The sequence below is a fragment of the Kickxella alabastrina genome, assembly GCF_025024165.1.
Source record: "Kickxella alabastrina strain RSA 675 chromosome Unknown BX661scaffold_10, whole genome shotgun sequence".
Lineage (NCBI taxonomy): Eukaryota > Fungi > Kickxellomycota > Kickxellomycetes > Kickxellales > Kickxellaceae > Kickxella > Kickxella alabastrina.
This window is the reverse complement of record NW_026251481.1, coordinates 52,434-68,133: the sequence shown is the minus strand read 5'-3', so window position 1 is coordinate 68,133 and position 15,700 is coordinate 52,434. Positions and strand designations below refer to the sequence as shown.

General features: G+C 43.9%; 6 protein-coding genes across 6 annotated transcripts; 1 reads left to right on the top strand and 5 right to left on the bottom strand.

Moving 5' to 3' along the window:
* Nucleotides 1-429: 429 nt before the first annotated feature.
* Nucleotides 430-2,262, bottom strand: BX661DRAFT_181821 (glycoside hydrolase superfamily). Its single transcript, XM_051535807.1, has one exon. It carries the CDS (start codon nt 1,997-1,999, stop codon nt 746-748), a length of 1,254 nt encoding a protein of 417 aa, XP_051391814.1. The 5' UTR covers nt 2,000-2,262; the 3' UTR covers nt 430-745.
* A 764-nt stretch (nt 2,263-3,026) lies between these two features.
* Nucleotides 3,027-4,773, bottom strand: BX661DRAFT_181820 (exo-beta-1,3-glucanase; the record flags this gene model as incomplete). The annotated part of the gene is made up of 2 exons (XM_051535806.1): nt 3,027-4,362; nt 4,758-4,773. The coding sequence occupies 2 exons, from the start codon at nt 4,771-4,773 to the stop codon at nt 3,077-3,079; spliced, it is 1,302 nt and encodes a 433-aa protein (XP_051391813.1). The 3' UTR covers nt 3,027-3,076.
* A 1,403-nt stretch (nt 4,774-6,176) lies between these two features.
* BX661DRAFT_130354 (ribonuclease H2, subunit C) lies at nt 6,177-6,548 on the bottom strand (the record flags this gene model as incomplete). Its single annotated transcript, XM_051532542.1, has 1 exon — nt 6,177-6,548. A coding segment is annotated over one exon (372 nt), but the record flags the coding sequence as incomplete, so codon positions are not given.
* A 313-nt stretch (nt 6,549-6,861) lies between these two features.
* Nucleotides 6,862-7,867, bottom strand: BX661DRAFT_181817 (restriction endonuclease type II-like protein). The gene is made up of 3 exons (XM_051535805.1): nt 7,640-7,867; nt 7,346-7,611; nt 6,862-7,200 (listed from the first exon to the last, which is right to left on the bottom strand). Exons 1-3 carry the CDS (start codon nt 7,810-7,812, stop codon nt 6,893-6,895), a joined length of 747 nt encoding a protein of 248 aa, XP_051391811.1. The 5' UTR covers nt 7,813-7,867; the 3' UTR covers nt 6,862-6,892.
* Nucleotides 7,868-9,704: 1,837 nt separating this feature from the next.
* Nucleotides 9,705-10,514, bottom strand: BX661DRAFT_142867 (dehydrodolichyl diphosphate synthase; the record flags this gene model as incomplete). The annotated part of the gene is made up of 1 exon (XM_051532970.1): nt 9,705-10,514. The coding sequence occupies one exon, from the start codon at nt 10,512-10,514 to the stop codon at nt 9,705-9,707; it is 810 nt and encodes a 269-aa protein (XP_051391810.1).
* Nucleotides 10,515-11,838: 1,324 nt separating this feature from the next.
* On the top strand, nt 11,839-14,439 carry BX661DRAFT_181813 (WD40-repeat-containing domain protein). The gene has a single exon (XM_051535804.1). The coding sequence runs from the start codon at nt 12,019-12,021 to the stop codon at nt 14,383-14,385; it is 2,367 nt and encodes a 788-aa protein (XP_051391809.1). The 5' UTR covers nt 11,839-12,018; the 3' UTR covers nt 14,386-14,439.
* Nucleotides 14,440-15,700: the final 1,261 nt, after the last annotated feature.

The following is a 15,700-nucleotide window of genomic DNA, read 5'->3' as shown; positions in this document are numbered from 1 at the left end:
GTTTAGAAAGGAAAAGAGGTGAGGCGCTTCGAACAATCGATCGTGCATTTCTTGGATAGCAAGGCTTGTCGACCTTTGAATTGTTGCCATGAAACATGTCCCCAGAAACAAAAAATGACACTTGCAATTGTCAATTACAAAACTGTAAATGCCGTCTTTGATAAACCCCCAAAAGTAAGCCCTACAGACTGCCTGTTTCCACAAAGTAAACAATTGACTACAATGCCAAAACGGGCGTATTGATAAATGCAAGTCATAAAATAAATTATAATGCGTGAAACAACTTTCCATGACAAATGTTTCAGCAGAAATAACCAATTTCTATATTTTCAATTTTTTGAGCATGTGGGAGGCACGACCGAAACCTACTTGCCTTTTAAATCAGTCGCGGGTGCTTAACAGGAATATCAAACAAATAGGCGGAGGTAGTTTTATTTTGTCTATATTGGTAAATGAAAAAGTGGGGATTCTGCTCTGACGACACAGCTGGTACAACTATTTGGTTTTCAGTTTACTAGCAAAGTTTGCGCATACATAATCAGATGCTACTGCCTTGTGAAAAATAATAAGAGTAAATGTATGAAAAATTAAAAATGGACGACGTAGGGTATTGCAGTAAGGACATGACAAGAGTCGTCAGACATTTACTATTCATCCTGTTTGGGGGCAAAAAGACTGAAAAGAAGCCCAATTACAATAATTTACTAAGAGGCACTTGGCCGAGTTCAAAGAGACAGCCGGGTTATCAGGGGCAAATGGCAGGCTGTAGGCCAATAGGCTGGTTCGGGATAATGCCTTCTCTGAATAACTTCATAAAATTCCACGCGTCAGCGCTCTCAGTCTTAAAGTTCCAGAAAATCCAACCACTTCCCTTTTCGTACGCCTGGAACTGAGCGATGGCAAACTTTCTCATAAAGTCGCGCTTCTCCTGACTCCACGCACGAATATCCTCTTGCCCGTGACACGTGCCGCTGGTAACAACCGGCTTGGATGTTAGGTACGAGCCATCCCATCTGGCACCACGCTGGAATCCATTAAGCCATCTTGCGCAGTCGGTGGTTGCAAGACTGAATTCACCGCACATAGTGCGCACCCGCCTATTCGAGCGCCCAATTTTGTCGCCGTCGCCACATGTCTGCGCAATGTGGCCGTCGTCAGATAATCTGAGCTGGTCCTCGGAAAACACATGGTAAATGTGCGTATCCAAAAACGAGTCGGTTAGGTTGTTTGGAACCAGAGGCTCCCACTCGGATTCCGGAAGAAACGCATCGTGGAATATCAGCGCTGCACGGGGCGCTAACGCCTTGACGCGTTGGTGTGCCAGCTGGTAGAACTCGGAAATTGTGCTCTTGGGAACACCCCAGTTGGCGGGTTCATTTACAGCCTGAATGGCGGCTATCAATGATGGAAACTCGTCGACAATCTGCGCAAGCATCTCCAGCGCGCTAAGAGACACCTGTATGTCATAAGCACCCTTTGTCCATGAAATATCGCCGCGACGCCCCGAATTATCAAAGCCGTTTTGTGAGCCAGGAACTCCGTGAAGATCCAAAATAACCCGCAAGTCGTATTTGGCTGCCCACTCTAGAATGCGCTTGAGATAAATGATTTGGCCCTGCACGTAGGGCTCATCGGCATTAGGAACGAGCGCCCAGTACCCGATGGGAATTCGAAGCGTGTTGATATCCATGGTTGCCAGCGTGTAGATATCGGCTTCTTGCACCCACGTTTCCCAGTGCTGCTGCAGCCGACGCGAGCACTCCAGATTTCCGAGGGTCTGGCAATACGACCATTCATCAACGACCGGAGAAGATGGTTTTTGAGCCCATTCTTCAAAAAGCGATGGCGTGATCCATGGCTCAAGCACAAACAGCCCGCCAAGGTTGACGCCGCGAATCGGCTCGTGCATCTGTTGCCGCTTGACAGTTGTCGGTCCAGAAACTGCGCTTGAAATGCCAACTGCACTGACGGCAACTACCACAAGTGACTTTAAAAGCATGTCTACAATTATGTGCGCGGGAGTGGCAGCGTATTATAATTAGCGTATTCCAAAAGGGCCGTATTAAAATAGGTGTGCAGGATTTTGAATGGAAAAGAAAAATTGTTCGTTATTTAGGCTGTGTGTGGTGAGGAAAGGACAGCAGGGGAGAAATAGAAAGAGAAAAAGGTTTCCCTCCTGGTTATTAAAAATATTAAAAATCTAAGTGGGCAGGTGGCTGTATATAAATTAAGATTGTTAGCATACACGCAAGCCAAAATAATCGAGAGATAGGTAAGAAGCAACAGCGGAAAATAGGGATTGCCACACATTTTGTATGCGCGCCCGAGTGCGTTTGTGCACAGTTTATAGTATCTTGTTTGTACACCGCTGTATTCGTGTGCAGTGCTCTATCTTTTTTTGGACAGGCAATGGATATCTCGCAACCATTCCCCGATTTCAATGACAACAGCATTTCGTCGCAGATTGTATCTCAATGTCCTAGCAGACAGTAGGCAACTATTTGTCGCAAATTGTAAACAAACTTGGAACAGTAATAGAGTAACAGTATGCTTTCAGAGTGTTTTGGTATTTTCCTAAAACTTCTTTTAAATGTGTTTTTAAAATCCTTCCTAAAGAAACAGTATACATATAACAAGCAAAGCGCTGGCCTTGCCCTGTGCTAGAAACAAATTGTTATTGTGTAAACATGCGTGCTAATTGATGGCTTGATAGTAGAGCCACTGCACTTTTATATTTATTATGCCTTTATTGGGTTTCTTTGTTTAAAGTTTGCAACATTGGCCAGTGTTTGTAGCTTGAACGTAGACACTGGTCAATATTTTTAAATTTATTTGTCGTAATATAAATAAAAAATAAAATAGACAATTACCCTGACTAGACCAACGAATTCAAACTGTTTATCACTTGGCCGCATTGTCGAAAACAAGCAAAATATGCCACTCGTGAGCAAAACGGTAAAAGCAAGACAATCGTTTGATTTTTGTTTTGTTGTTTTGCAGAATATAACTATAATTGTGTTGAAAAACAGCATTATTCTGTTTTTTTTAATAAATATTGAAATAGAAATAGAAATAATCACTCGTGACACCACGGCGAATTGAGTTTGATGTCCCACCGCTTACTGTCCAGCGAGTATCTCGAGTAATGACGGTCAGTGGGCGGATTGGGAATCAACCCGTTCTGCGCCAGTTTAATGTAGTTCCAGTCGTCAGCATCCTCGGCCTTAAAGTTCCAAAAGAACCATCCGCTCCCAGCCTCGTATGCATCGATCTGTGCCTCGGCAAACTGTCTGAAGAACATGCGAGTCGCCGAGTCCCAGGCGCCAATAGAGTTTTGACCTGCGCACGTAGCTCCCTGGTATACAGGGCCGTTCATCTCCCAGTTCATCGACCCGTCCCACCGCGCACCCTTGCCAAAGCCGTTGAGCCATCTGGCGCAGTCTGTTATGGCCAAAGACCACTCACCGGTAATCGTCCACAGCTTGTTGTTAAAGTTGCGTACGTTGGCGGCATCTTGGCATGTGGCCCGAAGGTGATTATCGCGAGACAGCGTCAGACGGTCCTTGACAAAGATGTGATACGTGTGCGTGTCGAGTATGACATTTTCCCATCCAGGGACATTAAAGTCGTTCCACTCAGCCGGTGAGAGAAAAGCATCATGAATGACTATGAGGACGTTGGGTGCAATGTTGCGAATACTTGTGTACGCCTGCTTATAAAAGGCAATGATGCCCTGCTTAGACAGCCCCCAATTTGCGGGCTCATTGACCACCTGGACGGCATCGACAACGTCAGGGAACTCTGCAGCAATGCGAGCCAAACCCTCGAGGGCCTCAATAGACCGCTCAATGTTTTCCTGAGAGTCCTGCCAATGAATGCCGCCCAGACGGCCAGAGTTATCAAACCCGTTCTGCGACCCAGGAACGCCGTGTAGGTCAAGAACTGCGTTGAGATTGTACTTGCCCACCCACCCAAGGACCTTTTTCAGATATGGAATTTGGCCCTGGACGTATGGCTCGTCGTTTTTGACCGTGAACGCCCAGTATCCAATGGGGATGCGGACGTGATTTAGACCCAGCTTTGCAAGTGTGGAGATGTCCGTTTCGGTAACCCAGCTGCCCCAATGCTGTTTGAGTCTCGATTCACACTCACTCTTTCCCAGCGTCTGACAGTAAGTCCATTCGTCCACGGCCTGGGGGTTAGGCCCTTCCCATTGTTTGAATAGCGACGGTGTAATCCATGGTTCCAGCACGAATAGTCCGCCCAAGTTGACCCCACGAATGACGTCGCCACCCTTGCCAAATCGCTTGGATAATCCCGCCGGGGAGCTGTCTGCGACTGAGAAAAGAAGCAACGTAATTGCTGCCCGAGTATCTGTACCACCCTCATTGTAGCCAAGTAGTACAATAGAGGCTCAAAGAGCAAATAAAAATAAAAATAAAATGCGGTTTATACGCTGCTAAAAATTCGTCCACAATAGTCAAAATTGCAGCGGTCTATATCTATATATCAAACAGAGTAATTAGCGATTAGCAAAGTAGAAGGATAAAATGTTTGATTGGGATATAGATACAGTAGTGAATACAAATAGAGTACTTTAAAATTACGCTTACAGTCAAGTCATAAAATGGCTATCGAGAAAATTGTAAAAATAAAAGGGCTTGAAAAACTAAAGTTCAGTCATATTTTTGCTTTTCTACTTTCTTCGTTTACATATACCAATGGAGTTCTGTACAATGCAGCCCGAACGGATTAACCAATGTAGCCACGCATGTGGTCATCCTCTCGGGTATACTTAAATGTCAAAGTGCAGAATAAACTGGGAAAATGGCTCGATAATTCAATGTTGGAAACAAATATTCCAGCAAGGATTACGTATATATTGTGCCACGGGGGCCACAAAAGATTAGAAGCTGTCGGGAAATGGGGTTAAAGCGTGGCACACTTTGCCATACATAGCAGCTTGAGTGGGGAACAGCGTTGATAAGCCAAAAAATATGTGGGTACTACTAATATTACTACCAATCAATTTAACATGAGTATAAGAACGCCTTGCTCATCGGCGCCATTTAAGGTTACAGTATCCCTAGCTACTCATAAATAGGGTGTTGTCTGTCTGCCTGTTAGTATGATCGATGACAACGTGGAAAATTTAATATAGTCGCTTGCAGAAAACAGTCATTTTTGCTAGAAAAAACTTGGGGCAACATGTGTGTAGATTGGGCTATCGGCCACCTGGTAATAAAAAAGACAATTTCAAAATAACGTAAAAATGCGTATTGAATTGTAATTTAAATTCATGTGTTTTCAAAATTTTAGATATAAAGCCATTTAGTAGGGAAAGCTTACCAAAATGTGAATAATACAAATACAAGGATTAATATCAAAAAGATAATGCGATTGTTTAGTGAATATCAGGGGGTAAATTAGTCAACAAGTAATCGAGTAAAAGTATGTGCGCAAAATTATTACAAAATGTCTGTAAAAAAGGCAAAAGCAATGTGTTTGTTAATTGTCTTTGCTAATTCGAATTGTAGATTTCATCCACCTTTTTATTGTCCCCAGATTATCGTATTCCATATTCCTCTCCCGCATTTCAAAAATCCGGAAAATTGCTTGCAGCAGTAAATAAATAATCGACGAGTTTGCGCGAAGGGGGGTGGGCGATGAAATTCATGAGCAACCATGCCTTGGTGAATTTGTATTTTTCTGTTGTTATATCATGCAAAGTGCAGCGTACCAGCAAAAAAAGGAAAGGCCGACAATTGGCTGGGAATTAATTAGCACCAGTGGTCACAACAGCAACCTTCCAAGTGCTACGCTTACGCGGATAATTAAGAAATACATGACTAGGAGTATAAGTAAGCGTGATGACCTAGTCAGCCAATTTCGCATTATTCTATTCCCAGGGATGTTGTAATCGAGCTAATCCCATATATATGCTGTAACTTTTATTGCAATTGTTGCTTTTAGCACCCTGCACTTTTATTAAAACAATGTTGTGCTGATGACTCGCAGGACGTGATACGCATATTTTGTGACCAATATAACTGTTATAATTCCCGAGTGCGTGTGACTGTCGTGTTGCCCTTTTAAATTATTGACAAAAAGACAAGGAAACTCCCGGCTAATATTACACTGAATCTTCAGCTCGAGTTCTCGCTGCTGCAATCGGCATGGATACTCGCGGCAACGTCAATCCACTCCAAAGAGCTGATAAACTCGTCGTCATCAGCTGGCGGAACTCGGTCATGCTCCCATACAGTCAGTGCGTCAAAGCTGCTCACAGATAGCAATTCCCTATACTCAACTGCTGACTCTTCAGAGAATTCTGACTCGAATGCCGAATCATGTGTATTGGTTTCAACGGTCGTGTCAATAAGCACATGCCCAACATATGAGCTCGGAAGTGCAATTTTACATCCGAACAGCTGGCGTCCCCTGAACGATGCCTCGTATGTATCGTCTGATTGCTTGGCAGGCAAGAAGTATGTGTCTGAATTTGCTGCTCCGTCATATTTAATAGCGCAAGGAAGCAAATTCAGGCGGTCAATTGTCTGCAATTCGCCAGAGCCGCTGAGGTTGATGACATCGCGTTTAGAAGCAGTCGATGGTGGTGGTGATATCGCTTGCATTGCTGGAGAAGTAAGCAATAAATATGTTAAAAGTTGAATGTGAAATAGTAATAAAAACCCCTATCATTGTCAGTTTTTATCCAGCGACGATAAACAGATTTGGCACAAAACACACAGCCTTCAAATAATAACTATGGGCTGGGTGCCGCGCGATCAGTAGGCGGTAATTTTGTCCTGAAATCTTCCGCGCGATGAATGTAGCTGCGTTTGTATTTCACAAAAATATATTTTTTTAAAACTTCAATATCTGTTCGATGCTACTTTTCAGGAATGAATGGCTCGTTGAGTGCTTTGAACAATCTTTGCGCTTTAAGATCACCAATTCCCGGGCATAATGTCAATTCATCCGCAGTGGCCTTGGCAACGCCATCAAATGACCCAAAGTTTGTCGCCAGCGTTAGGACATCAGTTTTGTTGACTGACCTGACGCTAGTCAGCGCATTGGTCAGCCTGGCCATATAGTTGTCATCGACGCGCTCCCTAATTATGTCTGGCTGCCGATTTTCAAACGCCTTGAGCGATTCGATATACCTGCCTGCTTCATCCAGCGACCATGCAAGCAATACTGTCATGTCAGCAGTAGTGCCATGCGGTTAATCTCTCGCAATGGAATTTTGGAGTCCTCAGTGTCCACAAAAACAAGCAGCACGCGCAGGCGGAAGGACTTCCCCAAGCCCTCAATTCGCTTGCCAATATATTCTGGGTGAAACGGTGGTACTTTACGCTCAAGTAGAGCACACACGAAGTGCGCCCAACAATATAGTCAGGGACAATGTCTTTGCTATAACTCCACCGCACGTTCCTTATGCATGCCAACAATGGATTGCCCCTTTGAAGGTCGTTGACCTGCACTGACTGGCTGAAGCTTTTGACGGGTGAAATAACAGGCGGAGCCGTTTGGTTGGCATTTGTAGTGCCAGGCGTGCTGCTGACTGCGGACTGCTTTTCCAGTTGCGGCTGATCGGTTGTAGAGATGCTGGGTAGCTGATGCGGAGGCCAATGACTTCTCTTGCATAGATGAAAAAAAAGTCGAAGCCGACACGTCAATATTGACAAAAGCCATATTTTCAGAAGGGGCCAATCGCCGCTCTGTTTCCAAACGATTCTGTTCAATCTCTTCAACGGTCGGAATGCAAAACCGACGACGCTGTTGCGGGTGTTGGCCAGATCCAGACATGATAAAAATATTTAAATGTTATTAATACAGTGACAAAGTTTATAAAAACATTTTTGCATTTTTGGCAGTTGCTGCGCAAAAAGCCTGCAAAATCAAAGTTATGCACACTCGAATGCAATGCGATGTATGGGCAGGGTCATAAAATTAAAAATTAAAAGGATGTTGCCAGATTGGCGCAGTTACCGGCATAATTTTTTATTTTCGTTTAAAATGTTACTTTTATAAATAATTTAATAATTATAGTTACTAAAAACGTATACGGTTAGATGCTGTAATATACTTTTAAGAAATAATACTAGCTAACCGGATGTGGTGCCAAGTCTAGAGATTTTGCTCTTGCTTTTGATCTTTTGAATCTTACTGCATGACATTTGCCACGAAAACAAGATGCGGAGTATATGGAGCAAAGACAAGGTTGGCCAATTGACTTCAACAAATTGGAGTAAGCCATCTTAGAAGCTGCCACAGCATAAAATTGCTGAATCTAGTTTCGCCGATGTGCGCACCAGAATGTCCAGGTCCGGCCCCGGAATCATTAAGCAGTCCTCTATTTTTTGTTCGCTAAACTCTGAATCTCACCCTTCTCTGCCACTAAGCGAACAGCCCGAGCCATCTCATCCGTTGATGAATACGGACAGTAAATATTCAGTGTTATTCCTGTGTTGTTTCTAGTCATATTTTCAGCATATTCAATGGCATCGCGCATGCTTTTCGAAAGCATTTCTAATCTACCAACATACCGAATTCTGGGCTTTTCCTTTAAAACCAAATCCCACTCATCTATACTTAATATTCTTTGCATCATCAGATCCATAATTGCGTCTACCTCCTCTTTTGGGCGCTTAAAGTTGTTGATAGCAAAAGCATACAAAGATACGTTTTTAATTTTTAAGGCACTGCAAAGCGCAACCACAGTACCAACATTAAACAGGCCTGATTTATGCCCTTCTTTTGGCATCAAATTTTTAGAGCGTGCAAAGCGTCGGTTTCCGTCCATTATAAAAGCAATATGTTGGGGGACTGGCCCTTGTTTGATAATATGAATAGCCGCATTGATCAGTAATTCGTAAAGTTTAAAGTATATGTTTTGGCATTGCTTTTTAAATGGTAAGTGTTTGCGTTTGGAGTAGCTCCCAGCAACACAACATAGCCCAGGGCTATAAGTGCGAAATAAAAAGGTATAACAAATAAAATCATAAAAATGAACTGAATAATAATGTATTATAAATATTTGTTATTGGGTGTATTGCTTTATGCTTTAATGGATTAAATAAGGATATTTTACTATGGTTTTTTCTTGTTTGGACATGTTCAGCAGCATTGTTGAAATTGTCTCGTTTATTTTTATTTACAAAAAATACATTAATATGCATCAAAAATAAAATCTAATAATATTATTTTAGGTGGCTCATTCAGCTCTGGCACTGGTGGCGCAAATAAATCGTGTATTCACATTTTTAGACATTGTTTGCAAGCCATTTTTACTTCTTAATTTTATCAATGATAATGTAAAAGTAAAACCATGCATAACATTTTTTGCCATTATTTATTTATTTTCTAGTTCAATTGAAATGTGATTTTTAAGCAGTCAATATTTAGATTATGTATCGCAAGCCTCATCTATATTAGTGACACGCACATAAACCGATCTACATTAGTATTTATGACATCTCTGTATTTTATATGCATTTGGTTGATAAATAAAAATGAGGTCAATTCGTTATAAAGATAAATACTCAAAATACATTGAAAACAAGTTTACAGCACAATATACGATGCGAAAGCTAACCAAATGTGTAGAATATTTTGCGTTTCGAAATTCAAAATTAGCATGTACTGTGTTGACGTTAAAATTATTTAGTGTTGGCTGTGTTAATATAATTTATTAATTATTAGAAAGTAGCGCAAACCTCAGAAAAACAAACTTGTTTTTTGTTCTTGATTTTTTTGGCAGAAAGCTGCCACGACAGCAAAATGGCAAATAGGTGTGTAAAAGAAAATCCCGGCCAATCGACTTCAACAAACTGGATGTAAGCCATCTTGGAGAGCTGCCACAACATAAAATTGCTGAATCTAGTTTTGCCTGATGTGCGCACCAGAATATCTAAGTCCGGCCCAGGAACCATTAAACAGTCCTCCATTGTTTGTTTTGAAACTCTAAAATCCTCGCCTTCCTCTGCTTGTAAGCATACTGCCCGGGTCATTTCATCCGTTGACGAATATCGACAGTAAACATTCAGTGTTATTCCTGTGTTGTTTCTAGTCATATTTTCAGCGTATTCAATGGCATCACGCATGCTTTGCGATAACACCTCTAATCTACCAATATACCGAATTCTGCACTTTCCCGTTGAAACCAAATCCCACTGGTCTATCTGTAATAGTCTCTGCATCAATATATCCATAATTGCGTTTGCATCCTCTTTTGAATGCTTGAAGTTGGTGGTAGAAAAAACGTACGCGGAGACATTTTTAATTTCCAAGTCACTGCAGAACGTGGTTATGTCTTCAATATTTTGCAGGCCAAGTCGATGTCCCTCCTTGGTTGTCATATTGTGTAAGCGGGCAAAGCGCCGGTTTCCGTCTAATATAAAAGCAATATGCTGGGGGACTGGTCCTTGTTTGAGAATGTGAACGGCCAGGCTAATAAATAGTTTGGTAAGCTCAGGGCAAGCCTTTTTGCACCACAGCCTGAATGGCATACTTTTGAGTTTGGCATATCTGCCGATAAGCACATAACCTAAAACGATAAACAATAAACAAGAGAATGCAAAATTCTTGTCAGCTGCCAAGGAAAATTGTATTGGGCTACTGAAGTTAAGATAAGCTGGCGAGGGTAAAAGACAAGTGAGCGTATCCATTACACGAGGTAAAAATTGGAAGTGGGAAATTTAAAAACTAATTTGTAGCGAAAAGGGATATGAGAGTGAACGGCAGCAGAAGTAGAAATGTAATGTCTAGGGAATATTTGAATAGGAATTTTGAAAACGATCATAACAGCGGATGTGTTATAAATGTTTGCCGACCATATTGTCAAGATTGTATAACTGATTTTTTGAGCAGAGAAATATATAAACGAAGGACTAAAGAAGCATATAACAATATTATTCGGATATGGCGACTGTGCGAGAAAAGTAGCGCCCATTTGGATATAGTGCGCCCATAATGATATTAAAAAACGAGTGCTTCAAAAATCCAACAATAAAATTGCTTTATTCATGAGCACAATGTCAATTTTATATATGTCAATTATGCATTGGCGTATGTACTGAGAAAGTAAAAGTAAACATTTATGTGTAGTGCGTTTCTATGAATAAAAAGGTAGACTAATTGATATAAATATATCTGATTCCATCCAGATTTATAATATATACAGTAACAATGAAGGCTGAGTAATCGATTGGTTTCCATACGTTAATATTTATGTTGCAATGTTGTTTCCGAATTAAATTAATTATTTGCAGTATTGCGAAAATAAACGTATACATTATGTCGAAGAAATATTTTTATTACGTTTTTATCGATTTCAGACCCTGGCCACTATCTCAAACATGCGGCCATCAGTTGCAGGGGTGACTAGAGAAGACGTCTGCAAGTAGTCTTTCACTGCTTCGTCCAGACGCTGCAGAGGAACCCATCAATTGGCGACTCGATGACATTGTCCATGCCAAATATTGACCAAGCTGTAGGTCTTTATGTCGTCTAGCACCTCCCAAATACAGTTTTTTTTAGAAATTTCGATGGGATCGACGATTTTTGAATCCTTGATCGAATTAGAAGGGTCCAAGTGGTATTTTACTCGGGCACCAGGCATTTGTATAAACTTGATGACCGGCTGAAAATGTCCGTCCACTGTTGTGACATTGTCATTCTTATTTACCCTGGGCGATGTGCGTAGATCAAATTGATCAAATCGATCACATCAGTAAATCTGGCCATTATCACGTGCTAAATATAAAATTTTGGTCCAGCAAGAATTTTATTTTGTGCGTGCGTCATCGCTAATTCTATTAAGCTCTTTGTGGGCGAGGGTATGTTGAGGAGTGTCAAAATAAAAGGCTCCTTGGCATACCATTTTCCTGCCTTTTCTCTTTTTTCCTTTTATCTTTATAGCCAACTTTATTTTTCTCTTCTTTTTTCTCATTTCACAATTCATAAGCACAAATACTTCATCTCATTTAAACAACAAAATCATTTTTAACATTCATGTCGTTCAAACTCTCGGCAGTGATAAGCGGGCACACGTCAGATGTGCGCGGTCTAGCCACGCAAGGCAGCAATATGATAGTTTCGGTATCGCGGGACAAAACCGGGCGCATCTCAACGCGGCTCTCCGGCAACGAGTTCACGGAAGAGGCGCTTCTTCTTGGGCATACGGGGTTCGTTAACAGCACTACGGTCCTCTCATGTATCACCTCAGCAACGCCCCACGGGCTGATTGCAACAGGAGGCAGTGACAAAGTCATTTACCTGTGGGATCCGGCGTCGCCCTCGGAGCCCCAGGGCAAGCTCGAGGGGCATACAGATAATGTCTGCGCGTTGGCGGCGTCCTCGGATGGGCTGACGCTGGTGTCAGGGTCGTGGGATAAGACTGCGCGGGTGTGGGTGGATGGCCGGTGTCAATATGTATTGCGCGACCATGAGCACGCCGTCTGGTGCGTGGTGGTGTTGCAGGATGGGTCGGTGCTAACGGGGTCGGCAGATAAGGTCATCAGGCTGTGGCGCGACGGCCAGATGGTGCAAAGGTACGAGGGACATACAGACTGCGTGCGCGCCCTTGTGGAAATTCCCGGAGGGGGATTTGCGTCGGCAGGGAATGACAGCTCGGTGCGCGTGTGGTCCTTGGACGGCACGTGCGAGGCGGAGATGTACGGGCATACTTCGTTTGTCTACTCGCTCAGCGCACTGCCGGACGGTGGTCTGGTATCCGGAGGCGAGGATAGGTCGGTGAGGGTGTGGCGCGGCGGCAAGATGGTGCAGGCAATTATGGTTCCGGCTACGTCCGTGTGGGCGGTGGCTGTGTTAGAGAACGGAGACGTGGCGTGCGGGACGAGTGACGGCGTTGTCCGGGTGTTCTCCACGGATCCAGCCCGGGCTGCGTCGGCCGAGAACTTGACAGTGTTTGAGGCGGCCAACGCGTCATTCGCTATGAGCAAGAAGACCATGGGGAATATCGATACGAGTAAGCTACCGGGCCCAGAGCGGCTGGAGCAGCCAGGCAACAAGGACCAGCAGGTTATCATGGTCAAGACCAGCGGCAGCTCCGTTGAGGCCTACCAGTGGGACCAGGGCCAGTGGAATAAAGTTGGGGAGGTTGTGGATGCTATTGGGCAGACGCAGAAGCAGTTGTTTGACGGTAAGGAGTACGACTATGTCTTTGACGTGGATATCCAAGAGGGCATGCCGCCGCTGAAGCTGCCATTTAATGTTACGGAGAACCCGTATATGGCGGCGCAGAAATTCTTGGAACGCAATGAGTTGAGCCTGGACCAGCTCGACACGGTTGCGAATTTTATTATTAAGAACACTGACGGGGTGCAGCTTGGCAGTGAGCCAGCGTTTGGCGATCCGTTCACAGGTAGCAGTCGCTATGTGCCTGGCGGCGGACAGTCAGCGGCGACACAGACGTCTGCCAGGTATGCTGATCCGTTTACTGGCGGGAACCGGTATGTGCCTGGGGGACAAGCGGCGGTGGCCGCGCAGGGGTATGCGCCGCCTAGCGAGTTTGTGATTAATCGACAGGGAAATGTCGCAGGGATTATGAAGAAATTGGGCGAGTTTAATGCCGAGGTTGGTGCGGATCTGGCACTGAACGAGATGCAGATCCAGGGTATCCAAGCGGTGGCGGTGGCGGCAGCAGCTGGCTCTGCGCCCGGGGGTATTTCCACTCTTGAATTTGACTCCCTGTTGCGCGCGGCCACGCAGTGGCCCGAGGACAAGCGGTTCCCAGCGCTTGACCTTATTCGACTCATTGTGGGCTCCTCTTCGCCGGACTTGACATTGGCGCTGTTGCAGTGGTTTAGCCAACAGCAAACCGGGTTCATCGATACGATCGGCGAAGCCACGGGCTTTTTCCGTCTTCTGGGCAGCTCTGTTGGATCACCTAGGCTCCAGGGAGGACTGAGCAAGTCGGACGAGATCAACCTAATGATGTGCGCGCGCGCCTACGCCAACGGCTTCTCAACGGCTCCCGGAGCCGATCTTCTCTACCAGTCGCGCAAGCGTATACTGGATGCGCTGGACAACTCCTGGATCACAGTATCGAACAAGAACTTGGTCAGTGCGTTGGCCATAATGTACTTGAACTACGCTGTGATGGTGGCTCAGCGCGGGAGCGATGATGATGGGCTTAGGGTGTTGTCAGCGGCGGCGCGGTTCCTTGAGTGCACGGATAATGCGGATGCGCAGGTGCAGCTTTTGGGGGTGTTCGGAGTGCTTGCGAAGAAGTTCCAGTTGTGTCGGGATAGTGCAAGGGTTTTGGGCGATGAGCGCGTTGTTGTGCTAGGGATCCAGGGAGCGACAGATGCGGTGCGGAGGGCTGCGAAGGAGCTGGGCAGCTTTTTGTCGACTTGAAAATCTCGTATATTCTTGCATATTTAATATTTCCAAAAAGTATCATCTCGAACAATAACCATTGGGCCAATGGTTAAATTAGCAGTGAAACTGTTGATTTCTAATGTTGATTTTTTTTACTGTGGCCCTGCTAAATTCCTTCTGACTGGGGAATTTGAACAAAGAGACTTTCTGTGAGGCCAGTCAAATTCAGTCAACCAACTTTTTTTTCATATGCCAAAATCCCAGCGCACTCAAGCAGAAAATTTAAAATTGATAAGCCACCGGCGTTATTGTTGTGAGTAAAATTCAATTTTCTTTACATTCCAAATGCCATGTTCAAGTGAAGTGGTCAATGTTGATAATAAAAAACAAACTTTAATTTGAAAACATAAAAAAAGATACCGCGTTAACATCTTTTCTTAAAAGTCAAGATTATTGTACTGTCCAAAAGCACATCCATAGAACTCCTTCACATCTTCGACAAAGCACATTGTGACATCAATTAAAGCAATGTCGCTTGACGACCGCAATTGCTACCAATTGCGGTTATATATTATTGCTCACGGTCTTTGATTGATAAGGCGGAGCGACTTTTATTTAATAAACCGTTTATTTGTTATTAAATCGCCGCTCCATCCATGTCTAGCAAATAATTCTAATGGTGTTCGCTCACACTATTACAAGTGCAACCTTTGATTCTAGCGTTAATAAAATTTCTCAATTTGTTTATGGTTTTAAGAGTAAGTTTGTTGCGTTGACAGATCAAGAAGAAAATCGTTGTCGGATCTGGGGGCTACTGAGTCGGCAAAATCAAGACCAGCCATGTTGCTGGCAGGCTGGACAGATTCTTGCATGTATCGACAATGGCCTTGGCAGAGTGGCCGCTTGGTTCTGGGACTATGTTAGTTATATTCGACGGCCTGGGTTGGTCAGCTATATTGGATCGGCGTTCGATTATACCGTTCACCTTATGTACTGCCTGACTGATCTCCTCGTACGTCTCATCGTACGCATCCTTGGGAATGTCTGCGGCCAAATGTGTCTTCTTTCTCTTGGAGTTGGGAGCGGAAGTGGAAGGAGAAGCATGCTCAAAGTCAGGAAGTATTAGTCTTCCAAATCTGAGTCCACCCCTACGCTTGAATTGCCATTGTCTCCGGCATGAGAATGGTCCTTGTCAGCAATAGATGCATCCACGGGTTCCTTGTGGCAAGCATATTGAGGGCGTTCGTCATCACTGCTCCTACCTACCCGTATGTACCTCCCTGAATGACCATGTAACTTCTGTCTACGACAAGTCAATTTGCTTAAATAGGTGTTTTGAGGGCAGATAGTA

What these genes read in the sequence shown, in the direction of transcription:
- BX661DRAFT_181813 (XM_051535804.1), top strand. Translation starts at nt 12,019, where the DNA reads ATGTCGTTCAAACTCTCGGCAGTGATAAGCGGGCACACGTCAGATGTG.
- BX661DRAFT_181821 (XM_051535807.1), bottom strand. Translation starts at nt 1,999, where the DNA reads ATGCTTTTAAAGTCACTTGTGGTAGTTGCCGTCAGTGCAGTTGGCATT.
- BX661DRAFT_181817 (XM_051535805.1), bottom strand. Translation starts at nt 7,812, where the DNA reads ATGTCTGGATCTGGCCAACACCCGCAACAGCGTCGTCGGTTTTGCATT. An exon ending in TTTTCATCTATGCAAGAGAA is followed by an intron (nt 7,612 to 7,639) that starts GTCATTGGCCTC and finishes TCAGCTACCCAG; the next exon opens with CATCTCTACAACCGATCAGC. An exon ending in CTTGAGCGTAAAGTACCACC is followed by an intron (nt 7,201 to 7,345) that starts GTTTCACCCAGA and finishes CTGACATGACAG; the next exon opens with TATTGCTTGCATGGTCGCTG.